The sequence below is a fragment of the Setaria viridis genome, chromosome 6 (genome assembly GCF_005286985.2).
Source record: "Setaria viridis chromosome 6, Setaria_viridis_v4.0, whole genome shotgun sequence".
Classification (NCBI taxonomy): Eukaryota; Viridiplantae; Streptophyta; class Magnoliopsida; order Poales; family Poaceae; genus Setaria; species Setaria viridis.
In genome coordinates, this window is record NC_048268.2 from 6,061,332 (window position 1) to 6,080,112 (window position 18,781).

Consider the following 18,781-nt stretch of genomic DNA (forward strand, 5'->3'; position numbering starts at 1 on the left):
ATACTTATTCTTACTTGTCTCTATGAAAGTGAAAGAATACTGAAGACAAACAGCCACTTGCACTTATTTAATCTTAAAAGTCAAGGATGTATGATCACATCTATCTGGCTATAAAACTGAAATAAACACTTAACAAATCACCCAATATGAATGAATTTCAAGAAAGCAACAGCTTGTCCAGACCACAAAAAGGACTAAAACTAATGTTCCATCATCATCCACCTCTTTGGTTGGTGGGTTAGGTATACTTGTACCTAATTCCTCCAGCTCAACAGCTCCATTAGTACAGATCATATGAACACAAAGGAACAAGGAGCAATTATTTCAGCACAGATCACACACCAACAAAATAAACGAACATGACAGAGAACCAGATGCTGAGCCTAGCCCAGAATGTTTCATGGGACCTAACACTTGACAACTCAATATGACATAAATCTCAGGGTGGCATTATACAAGTTTTTAATAGCAGCTCCATAGAGAAGATTCCCTGGATGATTGGTACTAAGCTGACTTCTTAACATTATTTTCCAGTTGCAGTATGAGTTGTATAAGCAAGTGGATGGTAGAATTAATGTAACATGATGGGAGAACGTCCATTAATCACCTTGGAGAGTGCCTTTCGAGATTACATTACACTTTCAATATTGATAGGACAGCAGCTAAGGGAATGTATCACATTCACATGTCCACAGTCCACAAATTCCAAATACATGGCTAGCACAGATTATCTACACACATGCAGACCCAAGAGAGTACAGCATGAAGCTCAAATCCTAATTACATAAAGCCTCATTCTTGTTTGATTGCTACAATCCGAACCTTCACAAAATTAAGCTCCAACCGCTTGACAAATGGAGTGTGAAAGGACAGTATTTTGGCGCCCATAAAATGGTATGTTCAATTTGCTGTTTAGAGTGCTGCGTTGTGTCTACACTGAATCAACACCTTCGATCTGCTGGCGAGCAAGGTATCTCTCTCTTCGTTCCTTCTGCAATAACATAATCAAGAAATTAGCACAGAAGCACATGAGGCAGAGCTGCATCTCAAAAACTATTGACCACTATTAAAAGACTAGGCACTGTAATTAAAACCACAAAGCATTAATCTTACCCATTCGTCAATCACAAGGCCTTCGCCAACGATACGGGGACCGTTGTCCTCTGGAGGTTTCTTGCGTGCCTCAAGAGCAGCTTCTGCTTCAGCAAGCTGGCGCTTGAGCTTGTCCATTTGCTTCAAAATGTTGCCAAAATGTGTAAGCCAAACATTATATTCTCCCAAAGTTGCATTGCATCAAGAGAAAAATAGAAAGGAAAGAAGAGCATTTGCCAAGACTTACTGGGCTCTGACGCTCCGCATCCAAGAATACTACCCGCAAAATTTGCTCAACCGCAACCTGATCCTTCTGCTCATCAAACTGCAACACAATGTTAAAACTTCAGCTTACACGACGATTTGAATAGAGACAAGTAGAGGCTTTGAACAATTAAACTGAATATACATTGTCAGGGTTGCTGCAGAGAAAGGATTTACCAATTCAGGGACATACTCCATAGGTCCTTTGACTTTCAGGCTGACAATCTTGAACTTAACCTTGCACTTCTGTTCTAACGGCTTCTCATTGTTCTCCGGATGCTCCACAAATTTGAACACTGACATTCAAATAAGAGAATGCCACTCACAGGTCAGGTCATCATAATTGGTGAACACCACAATTACCGATGACATTCATCAGGCTCCAATCAAATTACCCGTTGCTATGATGCTTTCCCCTGGAGCAAGTATGCCGCCCGGAGGCCTCATGAAGCAACTCTTTGGTGCTGTAGTTTGGAACTGGAAAAGAAAAAATGGCCAGAATTAGTGTTTTGCTGAGAGGTACAGCGCAGCTGCTGAGGTGCTAAATCGTTGTATTAGTTGGAGTAATGACTAAAAACCTTCCTAGGAACAAATTGATTGTCCTGTTATCGAAAAATGGAGCAACAAATTGCTTGGAAAATTCGCGAAACTATTTTAGAATACCATCTAGTTATAACAGAATCAACTTGGGGAGCAGAGCTGATAAAAAAAAGAGACGATTGTTTGTTACCTTGAATGCCACATGGGACTTGCTGATGTTCTTGATCCTGACCGCGCTCCGGACTTGCTTCCCAGGTTCATCTTCACAAGTCAAAATTAGAGGCCAACATTAGGCGAAAAAAACCAGATGACTGAAAACACCTTTCCTAGTAAACTGCATAACTGACATGCCCTTTACCACCCATCGATTCAATCAATCTCCATATATGAACGGTCGTAAAATCTTTCCAAAAAAACGGTCGTAAAAAAATCGAGAATAAAAATCCCCTTTTTTGACGAATTAAAAATCCTCTTTTTCTATACACAGACTCAAGCTGGAAGCCTGGAACAGAGGCTTTCACGGAACAATCAAAGAGGGATTTCTTGAAGCAGAAAAGTTTGAACAAACATAACAAGAACACGAAAGGCGGCGCCTTGACGAGAACAGAGCAATCGAAACCAAGCCCGAACAGCAGAGGGAGAGGCAGCTTCAATCGAAACCATAGCAGATGCTCAAGAAAGTAATCAGTTACTAGAACCCGGCAAGAAGAAGATGGAAGAGCAAGCTCCGGGTGCGTACATGGGAAGTAGAGCTTGGCGGGCGGGTCGAGCCGGAGGCGGCGCCGGGTGGGGAGCAGCGACCGGATCACCTTGACTCCGCCGGCGCCGCCCCCGCTGGACCCGGGCGGCGCGCGGGCGGCCTCGCCTTCGGCGGCCGGCGGCCCGGACGCGGTACCCCAGAGCGGCATGTGGCACAGCCCCAGGCGCCCGGCCCACTCGGCAGCGGCGTCGCCCTGCTCCTCCCGGTGGCCCTGCTCCTCCTCTGGCGAAACCAGCAGCGGCTCGCCGTCCGCGTGGGGCGCCGGAGAACGTATGGTCGGGGTCGGGTGCTTCCTGGGAGAGGAGAGGTCGGGAGGAAGAGGGAGAGGAAGAAGAGTATGATTGGGATGGAGACGCAGAGTGGTGTGGAATTGTCAATCGTGACGACGGAGTTAATGGGGCTGTCTTATACGCTGGACTCGGTGATGAGTGGTGGGCCCCACCTCGCAACAGTTCTCCTACGTGTTTTCTCGTGTGTTGCTGAGTGGCCTTTTTTGATTTCTTTTTTTCTTTTTGAGCCGTGTGTTTGCTGAGTGCTGATTGGTGATGGTTTTCTTACCGGTTTGGCTAGCGTGTCTAGGGGTTGGGTTTGGTTGGGCGGCATGGTGGTTGGATGCTTCTGCTCCCATTCCCTCGTATGGTTTGGTTACCTTCTATAGAACCCTTTACAATAGACATGATGGGCTGTTCGACTAGATTTGTAAGCCGGCTGAAAAGCTGAAACGACTGATTTGTTATGAGAGAAAAACACTGTTCGGTGGCTGATAAACCAGCTGATAAGCTGAAGCGAACAGGCTAGATATTTTCTTACCCACGTGTACACTCAGCAATTTTTTTTCAAAAATAATTGTATTTACATAGTATATTTTTTCAGTAATGTAGGGTATTCAATTATTTTCATGTTGACTCAGGTGAAATCGTTACGTTACAACCTCCTCAAAGCATGTACAATAAACCAAATTAGCTTGGTTGTTGGCCGTACAAATCGAAAGAATCCAATGTCAAGGAAAGATAAATGAGGAGAGAGCACACTCAAAACTTCCAGTCGAGCGAAGAACGAATTAGCCACTGCACCCTTAATTACTGCCATGTTGTCGCTTTTCTAGGCCTACATGTGAAAAAAAAGTCACGATGAGGTGATGAGAACAACATGTGGTGATCCCACATGAATACAAAATATCTTTTAAAATGTGTGAAGAGACTAAATTGCTGTACGAGTAGTCTATAAAAATTTATCTCTAAAATGATATGTCTTGACTATGAGAAAACCTTTTTCGAACTTGCCCTTACAAATAGCGGGATGACAGCCTTTTTTTATTTGAGAACGAGTCTAAGCATGTATTTTGTTAAGAGGAGAAGAAGAGTATACAAAATAGTGCCAAGGCGCCAACCAGAATTCTGAAAGATTGGCATGAATATTAGTGGTGCATGAACTAAAAAAAAATTCGGCAATAAATGATAGCCTCCGGAGATCCAAACTCTACCCCTCATCTTGAATTTTTCAATGTTAATTTTTCTTAGGTCCAAATTTGACTGTTCCTCTCCTTCCCTATCATCCACGAGATGAGAATGACTACGGAGTCAAAAACATCCGATAGTTGCTCTTTTTTGATTGGTTTCTTTGCTGACAGCACCAATACGAGAACAAGGACAGACTCCGAATGCATTCTGAGGGCACACTCTACTTGATCAAAAAAAAAAAAGCACACATATATGGTGAAGATTTGCAGCCAGTGCCCTCACTAGCTTCAACGTAGGTCCGCCCCTGTCTGAGAAACCTGGAACCCAGATAGCTGAACTTGTTAAGCAAAGAAGCTCAATGCGACACGATATGAAAGCATTAGGAGGGTCTGTTTAGTTGCCCGATTTTGGACAACCAAAATCATTGCGCCAGCACTGTAGCATACTGTACGTTTCGTTTGTATTTGTGAATTATTGTTCAACTATTGACTAATTAGGCTCAAAAGATTCGTCTCGTAAAGTACAACCAAATTGTGCAATTAGTTTTTGATTTTGTCTACGTTCAATACTCCATGCATGTACGTAAATTTAATGTGATGGAAAATCTTCTTTTTGCATAGTGCCAAAGTTGGAATTTTGGGGTAACTAAACAAGGCCCGAACAATTGGTGCTTTGTAGTGGAAATATGTAGCTTAATGTGGGTAGCTACTTTGGTTACGTTGGTATTATCAATTTTTTTTACCTCCCTTTACATTATTTACAGCGTCGATCCTGTACGAAAATGTGTCAGCAGGCTTAGCCCCTATCCTAGTTCCACTTTCCAGGACGATATGACATGATCTACCGTGATAGCAAAGGCTAGACCCTAATCCTAATGCAATATTGCTATGGGCCTACCAAAAACTATACATTTCGATTATGTATGGGGGTGGATGGACTTGATCTAGCACGCGCTTTGGCTTTGCCTAGCTTTCTCAACCTTTTTTCCCGGGGGTGAGTTGACTCGCTCCGTTGACCTGCAAAAGCTGCCAAGAGATGCTTTTGTGAGCATATTTGGCGCCTTTGAGGTTAACAGCTTTACTGTCTCGGGTGGATGATGGGCATATTTTTGACTGAGGATGGTGCGCATTATTGAATAGAAATTCTTTGGTCATGTCATGTGGGCCACGGCTTTCTTTTTTTTTGTTGTCCGTCGTGCTTATCTCCTGCTGCTTTAAGTTTGCACAAGGAAAAAAATGTTTTTCATGTAGTACTGTGAGCCGTGTATAAAAAATTGAAAAGTGTTAGAAAAGTAGTGTTAGAATAGTAGTAGGAAAAGCCTAGCAGGGAAGACGAGGACACAAGAAGAGGCTGGAAAAGGGCCCGGCCAGGCCACCATGGCTGGAGAAGTCAATGGAAGGTTTGCTCTTGGCGTTTGCGGTTTGCCCCCAGCAGCACGAGTCACGGGCCTTCACTGTTCACTTCCATCGAGCTACTCCAAGCTAGAGACAACAGGAGCCAGACCTTTTCTTTTGCTAAAACAAGAAAAATAGAAAAAAGATAGGGTCATTTGGTTTGTGGCAGCAACGAACACAGTGCCAATTGCCAAATAAAATTATGGGCGACTAAACTTTATTTGGCTGTTAGAACAAAATACGTCGGAAAAACAAATGGATTATCTATTATATTTGCAGTGCAGCTCTACAATTGAGGGTGTGTTTGGTTGCTTGTATCATTTGGTTCATGTATGAAATGGTTCAAAATAATAATGATCCTTTTATTTGGTTGGGTGAATTGTATCAACCCATCCAGGAGGAAGCCATCCCACCTAATACATTATTCTATTAATTAGAGTGGACCAAATGGTACAAGCAAATTTGTTGAACCTACCATCCAGAACTATCCATATATGCATCAAGTGATGCATGCAGCCAAACACACCTGATTGTACAATATCATTCAAATGGGTTGTGAAGTCATTTTCAGTTTCAATATAATACATTCTCTTGGGACACTTGAATTCATTCATTGAATCATTCATGTGTCTTGTACGACTAAAAGGATCCGTTCCGTGCTGGTCAGGTCTCCGTATTTTGGCTTGTCCCGGTCTACGATGAACAGCGCATGGTCCAACAAGGGACCGGAACCAGAAGATGGAACTGTGTGTGCATGGACCAAAGGAGCAGAGCAGGCAACGATCGAGACAACAACTGACGCTGCAGATCGATGATATGGAGTCTGCGCCACGTCAATGGACACTGCAATACGGCCATCTCCCTCCCCCGTCTCCTTCCCTTCCCTTTGGATGCACGCTGAACAAAAGAACAAGAACCTTGGACAAGAGGACATTGACCAGCACCTGCAGCACGGCTGCACACCATTCTACCACATTCACAGCCACTCAATTTTTTTATCAAGCCATTACTACTGTAAACTTACAATAAAAGTGACTGTTACTCTTTTTTTTTTAAAAAAATCTCTATGAAAATTTACAATATTTGAATTACTTGATGAGCTATTGGGCTTCCATATACAAACAAGAGAGCATGAAAATCCAGCACAATATGTTTTCTTCTGTCCGCCATGGTGTGGCTTGTCAATTTCAAAAAATGCACTTCTCAAGACCGACAAAGAGCATATATTTGTCCAGCTTTTGCGAATTTCTTCTTTTTCCTTTCTTTATGCAAACAAAACGTGCGGCTTTTCACGCCTTTACTCCAAAGTAAAGGAAGCAAAATAAAAAGAAAACATGTTCTCATATTGCGTTCGTTTCACATTAAGCAGTGAACGTGATGCAGTGGTGGCTTCTGCGGTTCTGCCCATATATTATGTGCAGTTGGGCTTCCGGTCCATGATTGTGACAGGCCACCATGGGCTTTGGCTTGTTCCGGCCCAGTTCTTGTGGACTGAAAAGTTGGGCCATCTTGCGCTATATAGGCCACGGGTCTACTAAAGATATCCTTTGTTTTTGAAAAAAAACTGAAGATATATTTCCCAAACTTAGCCCAAACGGCCTATCAACAAGCTCACTTAACTTTGAAGGCCTGCCTGCATGGACAGGCCAAAACTGTGGCTTGTAGTGTTCAGTTCTCTGTGTCGTCGGCTCGTGGTTTGTTTTATTCATGGGCCTTGGCTTGTGGGCTGTTTCCATTTCTCGTTATCTATTTCTCATTATCATTTTCCCAGCAGCTATATCCATTATCTGTATCTAATCCACGTCCAATGACCAACAATTTTGTGGATGATCCTATCCTATGCTAATTTAAGATGCAACATGGCCGAATTTGACTCAAATTGGACTGGAGTAAGAAAACACACATCGATGAACAGTAGTTTTATCAGATGAAAATTTCAACTGAGACTAGAAAAAAAAACACAACCAATTTTTGGTTTGAACACTCCCCTCGTAATGATCAAGCTGGCTAGCCTAAAACGATATGCGTAAAAATTAACTGGCGCCGTCCTTATGTTTAGCTGTAGTACCACGAGGCTTAAACATCATAATGTCTTAAACTAATGAATGAATTTCTAAAAACCGATGGTCAGAGATAGAAATGTCTGACTAGCTAGAACAAAGCTAGAATAACACAACTGTTTTGGAACGGGGGAAGTACATTGGTAATACTCACGACGCAATTACGTCAACCTGCCGCTGGTTAACCAAGAATTCTGCAGCTGCAAAATTGTGACTTGTCACCGGCTGATGATCTGCCAAAACCAGCAAAGACAACGTAGGTCCCATTTGAATCTCTTCATTTTAAAGGAATTGGAATCTACTTAATGGAGTAGGCTAATTTATCTTGGAATGTAGCATTCCATAACTTTTCAAAGTTTAGATATAAGCCTATCTTAAATTTATGGGGTGGGAGATGGAAATTGATTCTATAAATTATGATTATTAGAATGGAATTCAATTCTTATAGCACGCTCTTGGACTCGCTTCCCTATAGCAGAAGTGCAGCACATAAGTATCTCTCCCATATCGCCAATAATAATATAAATACATTCCACGTACAATTATATTAGTTTAATTAATTTGTGTCTAAATTATAATTAGTAGAATGGAATTCAATTCCATTCCATGGATCTAAACGGGACCTTAAAGAAATCGACTGGTTAACGATGAGAAGCAACGAGTAATCGATCATGATGCATGCACCATGTGAACAGCTGATTTTCCCCGGTCATATTTTTCAGACATGCGCTAAAGAAATCGATCACGTCTAGTCCAACGACTTGGCTCACATATGGTATTGCTCGGTCATCCTACCTACCTATACCTTATTGCCGGCCATCCTACCTACCTTATTGCCGGTCTTCCAGTTGCAGCTAGCTAGCAGAAACTAACGACGCATGTATGGTAAAAAAGTGATATTTTGGTCACGGTAAGAAGGATCTGCTGATCGACGACGACGATGTCTATGTAGCAGGCCGGGCTGCTGCTCGCATGACGACGACTGCAGATTCAAGCCACGACACCTTTGACTTGAATTAGCTAGAAATGGTAAAGAGTTGGGAGCAAAAGTTGGTTGGTTAACCTTCCGAGGACCGTTTAAAGTAAAGTTGGAAACGCAAAAAAGGTTGGAAATGGCAAACGGGTCAACGAACGCTTTCCCACACGTACGGACCTTTTTTTTTATACATAAATGTATGCTCAGGAGAAGATGACGTATGTCACACGAAACAAGAGTGAAATATCAGGGAAGAGAAAAATTCAAGCTTCTTTTCAAATATCTCACCACATGGGTCAGTTTGAGCTCCGTGTACGTAACTGGATATACGTCCAAATTAACGGACCGATCGAACCAACCAGTAGAAGCATACACGTGCATGCGCTAGCTGGATCGATAGCTACGTGTGCAACGTACGTACTGTTACAACACACATGTGATCAACGCATTACATTGACTAGCTAAAACCCCAGCACTGTACTATACCTTGACGACGTTGGTGAGCACGGAAAGTGACGGATGGACTCGCGTAGGAAGTGACCCTGAATTCGCACGCGTCTTCTGCTAGCTAGCTACGACCGAGATCGACGCCGACGCCGTAGTATCTCGCGCCCCGGCCGGCGGAGGATTGCCGGCGTCGAACGCGACCTATACCGTTTAGTACACGCAGACGTTTTTGGCTGTGACCATGCAGACGATGGGTCAATTCAGCAGCTTGCATCTGGGTTTATATTTAAATTCAATGTACGAATTAAAAGCAGTCAAAGTGCTTGGCATGACTTGATTTAGGATAGGTCGGAACAATGGGGGCAAAGCTTTTGAATGGCACAAGGGAATTTATGGCGTTCGAGGTAATTAGTTTTTAGAAGCCTAACTTTCACAGCTAAAGTGATCTTCAGTACCAGTTCCGGTTACGCAACCAATATCGCTATGTTTGTACTAAACAACTATAACCACTAAGGCCGTACTAATGCTGTGTCAAAATTAAAAGCAGCCGGTATTGATTTAGAGGACGAATACTCTATTTCTATTTTCTAATAGTGTTCGTAAATCGTGCGAGCTAGTATAGCTTAAATTAGCTATCCTCACGCACATGCTTCATGCTAGCTGGTGCTGCCTGGCCAGCAGTACGACGTCATGCATGACATCGAAATTAAACAGCAACTTTCATCAATTCACTTCGTACAATAATATTATATAGCATTGATCGCTGGGGGAATAAAAGTCTAGCTGGCTGCAGCCGCTGCCTAGCTGATGCGCCGCTGTAGCTGCAGCTGCTGAACAGAAACAACCAGCTCAAGCGAACGGGCGTAGATGTTTGTATGATGCATTATAGATGTTGTTTGTTAAATCGCTTAAATGAAGCTACGAGGGGGCATGTAGAAGCGGCACCAGTGTCCTTGCAAATGTGTTGGTTCTTGTACCGAGCGCCATATATACTTGTTCCGTTCAAAATTATAGATCATTTAGTTTTTTTCTAAATTCATAATTTTTATTATGCATTTAGATTTAGCAAAATTTATGAATCTAGAAAATCATATCGACCTATAATTTGAAATGGTGGGAGTAATAATTAACAAAGGAACCGACTCATGGCTAGATATATATGCATGGTTCAGTAGCTTTTTTTGACACATGACATATTTTTTTGTTGTACAACTAAATTGAAAGTCTTGTCGTATCTGGACTTTTGGCGCTGTGACCATATACAGGAGTGCACACTAGGATGGGTCAATTCATCAGCAGCTTGCATCTGTGTTACTGATATGCTATGTACGAGTTTAACAAAGCAGTCAGATGCCCGCGAGGCTCCACGTGTTGAGTTATTTATTGTGATCTGACGCGCGCGATGCGCCGCGTGCATGCACGTATCGATTATTGTTCTATTTTAATTTGTCTGCTCAATCATGGAATGCACACGACGCTAACGCAGCAACTATACCTGAATCGATTATATATATCTTGATATGATATGATGACAAATTCATTGTTTATAGTAGTGGGAATGTGGGAGTAATTAAATACTAGGTGATATTTTTTTAAGAAAAACTGCAGAAGAGGTCACACAATGCTTCATCTCTACGTTACAGGGGCTTTGTTAATGATCATGAAGTTTCAGAACACTTATAGAGAAAATCAGAAGGAATACAAACTTAAACAATTGTATCGCTATTGCTAGATAAATCAATGGTCTGAGATCCTCCTTGATGTGATGTGACGGATCTACATCCATGGGTCTAATAACGTGGCATGGACTACTCTGGATAGGGGTAGAACATCTAGCCTATCTAACATGAAACTACAGTGCAGGACAATGTACCTAATCATGCAAGAGATAGAACTAGTTGTGTAGATAGAAAGTACTATGTAATAAGATTAGAACTTATCATGTTTTAACTAATTAGTTGTAACAACCAACCTGTAACCCTTCCCTAGATATATAAAACGAGGCAGACCCCTCTAAAGCATCACACAATCCAATGCAATACAATTCTCCAAACATAACTAGGATAATACGCTATATAGTGGTCCGAACATGTCTAAATCATGTCTGTATTCACCTTATAGTTCCAATCTCGACAAAACCTCTCCAACCAATCTTGTACCTCGGTGTATCCCTCGGTAGGTTGCCGATAAGGCTGGACGCCGAGCCAGCTCGGCTCGGCTCGGTTTCGTTCATTAGTCTAACGAGCTAGCTCGGCTTGGCTCGTTAACAAAAACGAGTAAAAAAGCTGGCTCGGCTCGTTAATGGCTCGAACCAGCTCGTTAGCTCGCGAGCTAGATGTAAATTTAAAATTACCTCATATTAAATATAAAAAATAATCATCATATAAACTTCTAAACTCAATTATAGATATAGGTTCTTGTAAAATTTTTAGACAAAATTATAGATGTAGGTTCTTGTATAATTGAAATGCATGCTGAGGCACATGTGTTCAACACAATTTTCCTGGATGCCGGGAACCGCGTTAGTTGGAGGCTGCCAGGCCGTGCTTAGTCGCGCACGTGCGAAACGCCCTTTACCCGCGCAACGCCCGCTTCGCCACGCCGCTTCCACACCGCTTCCTATATAAGCAAACCCTAACACTCCCTAGTTTCTCATCACCAAGCAAAAGCATACAAAGCAACCAGCTAGTTCTCTGCCCTCACCAAAGAGTTCAGAGCTCGCCTCGATCGATCAGCTTCTTAATCCGTCACTAGCTCCATTTCCTACATCCACAGCTCTCGATCGATCTCAAGCTAACGCCATGGGCAGCTTGGACACCAACCCGGCAGCCTTCTCCGTCTTCGGCGACGATGCCGCCGGCTTCCAGCCGCTGAACGCCGAGGACGTCCGCTCCTACCTCCACAAGGCCGTCGACTTCATCTCCGACTACTACAAGTCCCTCGAGTCCCTGCCCGTGCTCCCCGACGTCAAGCCGGGGTACCTGCAGAACGAGCTGCAGGCGGCGCCGCCCACCAGCTCCGCCCCCTTCGACGTCGCCATGAAGGAGCTCAGGGCCTCCGTCGTCCCCGGCATGACCCACTGGGCCAGCCCCAACTTCTTCGCCTTCTTCCCCTCCACCAACAGCGCCGCTGCCATCGCCGGCGACCTCATCGCCTCGGCGATGAACACCGTCGGGTTCACTTGGCAGGCCAACCCCGCCGCCACCGAGATGGAGGTCCTCGCGCTCGACTGGCTCGCCCAGCTCCTCCGCCTCCCCGCGAGCTTCATGAACCGCACCGCCGCCGGCCGCGGCACCGGCGGCGGCGTCATCCTCGGCACCACCAGCGAGGCCATGCTCGTCACGCTCGTCGCCGCGCGCGACGCCGCGCTGCGCCGGAGCGGGTCGGAGGGCGTCGCCGGCCTGCCGCGCCTCGCCGTCTACGCCGCCGACCAGACCCACTCCACCTTCTTCAAGGCGTGCCGCCTCGCCGGCTTCGACCCGGCCAACATCCGCTCCATCCCCACCGGCCCGGAGACGGACTACGCCCTCGACCCGGCGAAGCTCCTCGAGGTCATGGAGGCCGACGTCGCCGCCGGCCTCGTGCCGACCTACATCTGCGCCACCGTCGGCACCACCTCCTCCAACGCCGTCGACCCCGTCGGAGCCATCGCCGACGCCGCCGCGCTGTTCAACGCGTGGGTGCACGTCGACGCCGCCTACGCCGGCAGCGCGTGCATCTGCCCGGAGTTCCGGCACCACCTCGCCGGCGTCGAGCGCGTCGACTCCATCAGCATGAGCCCGCACAAGTGGCTGCTGACGTGCCTCGACTGCACCTGCCTGTGGGTCCGCGACACGCACCGGCTCACCGACTCGCTGGAGACCAACCCGGAGTACCTCAAGAACGACGCCAGCGACTCCGGCGCCGTCACCGACCTCAAGGACATGCAGGTCGGCGTCGGCCGCCGATTCCGGGGGCTCAAGCTCTGGATGGTCATGCGCACATACGGCGCCGCCAAGCTCCAGGAGCACATCCGCAGCGACGTTGCCATGGCCAAGATGTTCGAGGAAAATGTCAGGTCCGATGACAGGTTCGAGGTCGTCGTGCCGAGGAACTTCGCCCTTGTCTGTTTTAGGATCAAGCCTCACGGCGGCATGACGGAGGAGGACGCTGACGAGGCCAACCATGAGCTCATGGAACGCCTGAACAGGACCGGGAAGGCGTACCTGGCGCACACGGTGGTCGGCGGCAAGTTCGTGCTGCGGTTCGCGGTGGGGTCGTCGCTGCAGGAAGAGAGGCACGTCCGGAGTGCGTGGGAGCTCATCAAGAAGACGACCGCTGAGATCATGCAGGATTAGATCGTTGTGGACTAGAATATGCAAGTATATATAGAACACATATATTTGATTCTTTGTTGATTTTCTGGAAGGTCCAATGAAGGACAATATCTTTGTTGAAGAGATATGGTTGTCTAAGAAGAGGTAATGTAATTCTAGGTATTATTGAAAGGGGAATACACACAGTTAATGTCCCACGCACGCATAAAATTTGCGTGAAAAATCATATGACTTATAATTTACCAAATTTAAATAATATTTTGAACTATTTGATTTACCAACCGCTACTAAAAGATTGTTTTAGTACCAGGTGAGTTACCTGCGTTGGGAACTTTAGTCCCAAATTCGTACTACCGGTCCAACAATCGGGATTAATGGGGTTTAGATTCGTTAGTAGGGACTTTTCCTGTACTGACGTGTGTCACACGAAACATGAGAAACTGACCTGTCTTTGGAATGAACTATACAATTTTCATAAAGAAAGTTTATCAATTCCAAGATTATTACTAAAACTTTAAAACACTCTTGGACTCTACATAACCGGATTATACACAAGCGCGTACCTTAAGCAAAATCTGAGGAGCTCTAATTTTACGGTGCACAATACTAGGCTATACTAGTATTCGAAAAGGACTAGTATAAAAATATCTGATGATCAAGATTAATAATTGTATACTACTGAAAATTTCACATACGGTATAGGTAATGGTATTATGGTAAAAGAACACAAAATGACATCACTATGATATTTTTTTGATACTAGTATAAAGTCTACAAGTCCATTCTATTTGGAATCTCACTTCTTACAATGTAATAATTACTAAATTACTTATAATAGTGAACGGTTAGATCTTCCCTATACTAAAATATACCACTAAGTGGTAGTATTGTGTACCGTAAAAAAGCTCAACCTAAGAGATGACACGTCTTAAAAGTTAGCAGAATTTTTGACGCCTGTAATGGTGAAAATTAGCTAAAATTTTTGAGTGAAGGTCTGTGACCTTACTGTCTTGAAAATGCCCCCCCCCCCTCCCCTAATTATGCACATCCATACAGCAGAGAGTAGAAGATTTTGACACACTTGTACCATTCAATCCGTAGATTAGGTTGCCACACATGTTAGCTTGTTTCAAATGAGAGTCAATGTACGAAACCAATGAAGAACCGGTAAATATCAGGAAAGAGAAAAATTCAAGCTTCTTTTTAAATACCTCATCACCACATAGGTCAGTTGAGCTTGTGCACGTAACTGGATATACGTGCCCTAGAAGCACTCAACCAGTAGAAGCAGACACATGCACAGTGACACTTGTGTTCTGGATCGATAGCTACGTGAGCAACATGTTACAACACACATGCATGTGATCAACGCATTATATTGACTAGCTAAAACCCCAGTACCGACGTTGGTGAGCACGGAAAGTGACGGATGGACTCACGTAGGAGATGAACCTGAAGTCGCATGCGTTTTCTGGTAGCTACGGAGCTCTACCTCGCGAGCTAGAGTCTAGAGATCGACGACGACGACGCCGTGTCGCCGCCCGGCCGGCGGAGGATTGCAGGCGTCGAACGCGACCATAGGACTAGGAGTACGTGCAGACGATGGGTCAATTCAGCAGCTTTGCATCTAGCAAAATATCCGTGGGTTGCTCCGGTGAAATGTGGTTGTATATTCTAAAACTCGTGTATTTTTATTTCTACTACTATATTTTATTATAACGGATCTTTATGCATTTGCTAGAAGATCAATAGAATTTTGACTTAACATACTTGTTCTACTTATACTTATTACACTTTTTATTACTTATTACACTTTTTATTTAAGAAAGTGATTCCTAATAACAAAAATAGGTACATACTTGTACCATGCAACCATTCTAATTTTAATCTTAGAGTATGTGAGGATTATATTTCATACATGGTTCAGTCTAGCAAGCATCACAATTGTGCGAGCGTGGTCTACATGCATTATTAGCAAGGGTGGACCTATTTCTCCGACATGCACCTACGCTACTCGGCGTGCAACATTTTCTAACCTCATGTACTACCTCCGTCCCAATTTAACTGCATTTGTATAGTTCAAAAAAAGGTCCCAAAATAAACACACAAGCTGGAGCCTATCGGTCCAATGATGTTCCAGTCTGTTGCGCATACTGTAGCCCCATCTGTAAAAAAAGCCTGAAGCACCCATATATCAGCCGTCCGCATAAAAAGTTAAAACGTTCTTGTTTCTTCTCCACAGCTCGTTCCGATTTTTCCCCACCACTCGCATCACCGCTAGCTTCTGCTTGCCTCGCATCCAACGCTCTTTCCTATGTTGTCATTTGCTGTCCATACTAATTTTTCTTTCAAATCCTTCCAGTGCACTTGTACTGGGACGAAGGTAGTAAATTTATATTCTAGTATGTATCGACTCCCATACATGTTATGTCTCTTTAACATCGATAAATGATCCTAAAGTTTGCAAACTAAATAGCTAATTTGAGCTAAAAAAATGCGTATATGTACATTCATTGCATGCTAATTTTTTTACCTCCCATGAACAGCTGACCTTTCTATATGGGTTATAGTACAATTCAACAAAACCTTCATTCTGATGAATCTAGCTAGGTTCCTGTTCTCACTTTCTTTTTTGTTCACACCTATGTGCACCGTACCGCCAACAACTGAATTTGGAATCAAACTTGGGATCTCTTGGGCCGGGCACTACTGAGGTCCTGCTGACCAATCGGTCACTCACTTCTAAGAACTGTTAGAGCTCAAGCTTGGGGTGGACTGTAGTGGTTGCACGTATGACATCTTGTTTCAACTTTTGTTTTAGCCTATAAACTCTAGATCGTGTAAGAACTGAAGCACTTTAGTTTAGCCCGTAATTTTGGAGCAGACAGTCTGTATAAGACCATTTTTTACTCCCGTATGATTTTTGAAAGAAATGCATGGTCTAAACGGCGCCCGCATGATTCGTGGTTGCGTCCTCCTTAAGAAAAGCAGAAAGCACCAGCAGAAGCTGGTCAACCACGCGCTTGCTCTGAGCCTCTGAACCCTTTTCCCTGCCACAAACACAAATAGGTGATGCTGTTCTTCAGAGGATACAGTGCTGCCCATGCCATCACGCATGTAATGTTTCCACATGGTACGTCGCAGTCGTCTGATGATCGAGCATCAGATCGACAGAAAGACCCATCAAAAAAATCATCCTGCACTGCAATTCTGCAAGACAACAGATGCACAGCAATGGCAATTGTCATGACATTGCAATCAAGAGCCTGAATTCCTATTGTTCGTGCTACAACAACAAAGATGCAATTAAGCAAGGCCTTGTTTAGTTCCTAATTCGGGATTGGCAAAATTGGCATTTTGCCATAAATACGCAACTGTAGCGTTTTGTTTGTATTTGTGAATTATTGTCCAAATATTGACTAATTAGGCTCAAAAGATTCGTCTCGTAAAGTACAACAAAACTGTGCAATTAGTTTTTGATTTCGTCTACATTTAGTACTCCATGCATGTACCGCAAGTTTGATGTGACGGGGAATCTTCTATTTGCATAGTGTCAAAGTTGGGAGTTTGGAGGCAACTAAACATGGCCCAAGATACCTTCCTTCTTAGCGTTCCCCAGCTCTCTGCTTCCTCTTCCTTCTGTCTCCACTCTACCCCGACGAGCAGGTGCCACCACCGGCACCACCTCGATGGCGTTGAGCCTCTTGCCACCACATGGCGCAGGTGCCCGCATCGTCGATGCCTCAGCTGGCGCTAGCTCTCGGCGGTGTGGTCGCCCTCTAATCCGCTTCTCCTCTAGCGGTGCCCCTCCGGCTCTCCCAGGCCGGAACTACGAGAACCTCGATCTGGGCCATGGCTTGCTCGAGGGCGAAGGCCAAAGCTAAATTCTTGTGCAAGGATCTCGATTCAGGTGATGTGGATCTCAATTGCGGCACTAAGAAACTCGAATTGGGTGAGGGAGATCTCGATTCAACAATGACTCAATGAGCACTTAATTTGGGCGGCAGGGTACTCGATTCTAGCGTTTCTCCATTGGATCGTCTCGCAGGCTCCGTGCCTTGGATCTGCTCAATAGAACACGAATCAAGGGGGAAAAGGGATGGCCTGAATCGTCACAACATGGGCGATCGATTTTTTACAGCCGGAACCAAATTCTATAATATATGCCCATGGATTGAAGATTTCTTTTATGGGCAGGAGATGAGGAGAGAAAAATAGAGATGTACCGTGCGTGCGAGGAATACAGATAAACGCTTCCCCTCCTTCACCGAGTAACCCTCGCTGCCGCTGGACTCGGAGTCGGAGTCGCCGAAGCCGGAGAACTCCGACGCGAAGCTCATCCTTGCGCCGACGGCGCTGCCCTTGGACGCGACGGACGGGGAGCTCGCCGACTTCTGGCTCCGCTGTGGTGACCTCTTTCTGGACGACGCGCACGCGCCGGCAATGCCGCCGAGGCAGAGGAGAAGCTTTTTCCTCTTTTAACCCCCTCCCATTCCTTTTTTTTTCCACCTGAGCATCCTCTCTTCAGCATTTGGACTACGGGTTGATTTCAGAAAAGCTGAGAATTTTTTTTTAAAATGATCATGACGGACAAAAAATTACTTGCTTTAATATAATATAAGGTATATCTAAAATTTTGGTGAAAGCATTACTTGCTTTAATATAATATTAGGTATAGATATAGATATATGAATTCAAAACAGCCAAAGTGCTGGGCGTGACGTGAAGAAGTTATACGCTTCTTGGCTGGCCGTTGTGGCTGATTTCGTATAGGTCGGAATATTGGTGAACGTGACGCGGTGCAATGATTGTGTGCTTAATTTAGGCATCAACGCATCACGATGCTGCCTCTGATGGCACTCCGTTACAAATTGTAGGTTGTTTTAGATTTTTTTAGATTCATAGATATTATTATGCATCTACGTATAGTGTATGTCTAGGTGTATAATAATATCTATAAATCTAAAAAATTAAAACGATCTATAATTTGGAACCGAGGAAGTATTGCTTAGAATATTGCACTAGCTAATTAGCTATCCTCACAAATTTTTTTGTGTAGTTTACTCACATGCTTTGATGCTAAGCTGATGCATGCTGCCTGGCCAGTACGACGTAGGTCATGCATGACGGCCAAAGTAAACAGGAAGAACTTCACTTCTTACAGTAAGATCATGCATTATACATGTTTGTTAAATCGTCTTGATGATGCTACGAGATGGCATGTAGAAGCGGCACCGGTGTCGTCCTTACAAATGTGTCGGTTTTTTACCAAACGTTATGGCCAGGTATTTGGCTGTGGGAAGACGATCGCAGGGGCGGAGCCAGGAATTAGACGCGGGGCCCAACGGCGGCAACAGTCACTATTGGAGAATTAGAAGACCTAATTAATTACTAGTGTTAACGTCAGATTTTGACACGTGTGAAATCGGCGACAAGAAAGGAAGAAATCAGGAGACGCGGCAAAATACAATT

At 44.5% G+C, this 18,781-nt stretch overlaps 2 protein-coding genes across 2 annotated transcripts; one reads left to right on the forward strand and one right to left on the reverse strand.

The window, feature by feature from the left end:
- Positions 1 to 571: 571 nt before the first annotated feature.
- LOC117860810 (vesicle-associated protein 4-2) lies at positions 572 to 2,943 on the reverse strand. Its single transcript, XM_034744194.2, has 7 exons — positions 2,636 to 2,943; positions 2,087 to 2,157; positions 1,752 to 1,833; positions 1,534 to 1,652; positions 1,340 to 1,417; positions 1,114 to 1,233; positions 572 to 991 (listed from the first exon to the last, which is right to left on the reverse strand). The coding sequence occupies exons 1-7, from the start codon at positions 2,802 to 2,804 to the stop codon at positions 932 to 934; spliced, it is 699 nt and encodes a 232-aa protein (XP_034600085.1). The 5' UTR covers positions 2,805 to 2,943; the 3' UTR covers positions 572 to 931.
- Positions 2,944 to 11,657: 8,714 nt separating this feature from the next.
- LOC117860148 (tryptophan decarboxylase 1) lies at positions 11,658 to 13,504 on the forward strand. The gene has a single exon (XM_034743390.2). It carries the CDS (start codon positions 11,795 to 11,797, stop codon positions 13,328 to 13,330), a length of 1,536 nt encoding a protein of 511 aa, XP_034599281.1. The 5' UTR covers positions 11,658 to 11,794; the 3' UTR covers positions 13,331 to 13,504.
- The last annotated feature ends 5,277 nt before the right edge of the window (positions 13,505 to 18,781 follow it).

Bases quoted from the DNA above. Each gene is read 5' to 3' on its own strand.
- LOC117860810 (XM_034744194.2), bottom strand. From the start codon at position 2,804: ATGCCGCTCTGGGGTACCGCGTCCGGGCCGCCGGCCGCCGAAGGCGAG. The intron at 1,418-1,533 runs GTAAATCCTTTC...ATTGTGTTGCAG, and splicing joins TGGAGTATGTCCCTGAATTG to TTTGATGAGCAGAAGGATCA. The intron at 992-1,113 runs GTAAGATTAATG...ATGTTATTGCAG, and splicing joins GCCTTGTGATTGACGAATGG to AAGGAACGAAGAGAGAGATA.
- LOC117860148 (XM_034743390.2), top strand. From the start codon at position 11,795: ATGGGCAGCTTGGACACCAACCCGGCAGCCTTCTCCGTCTTCGGCGAC.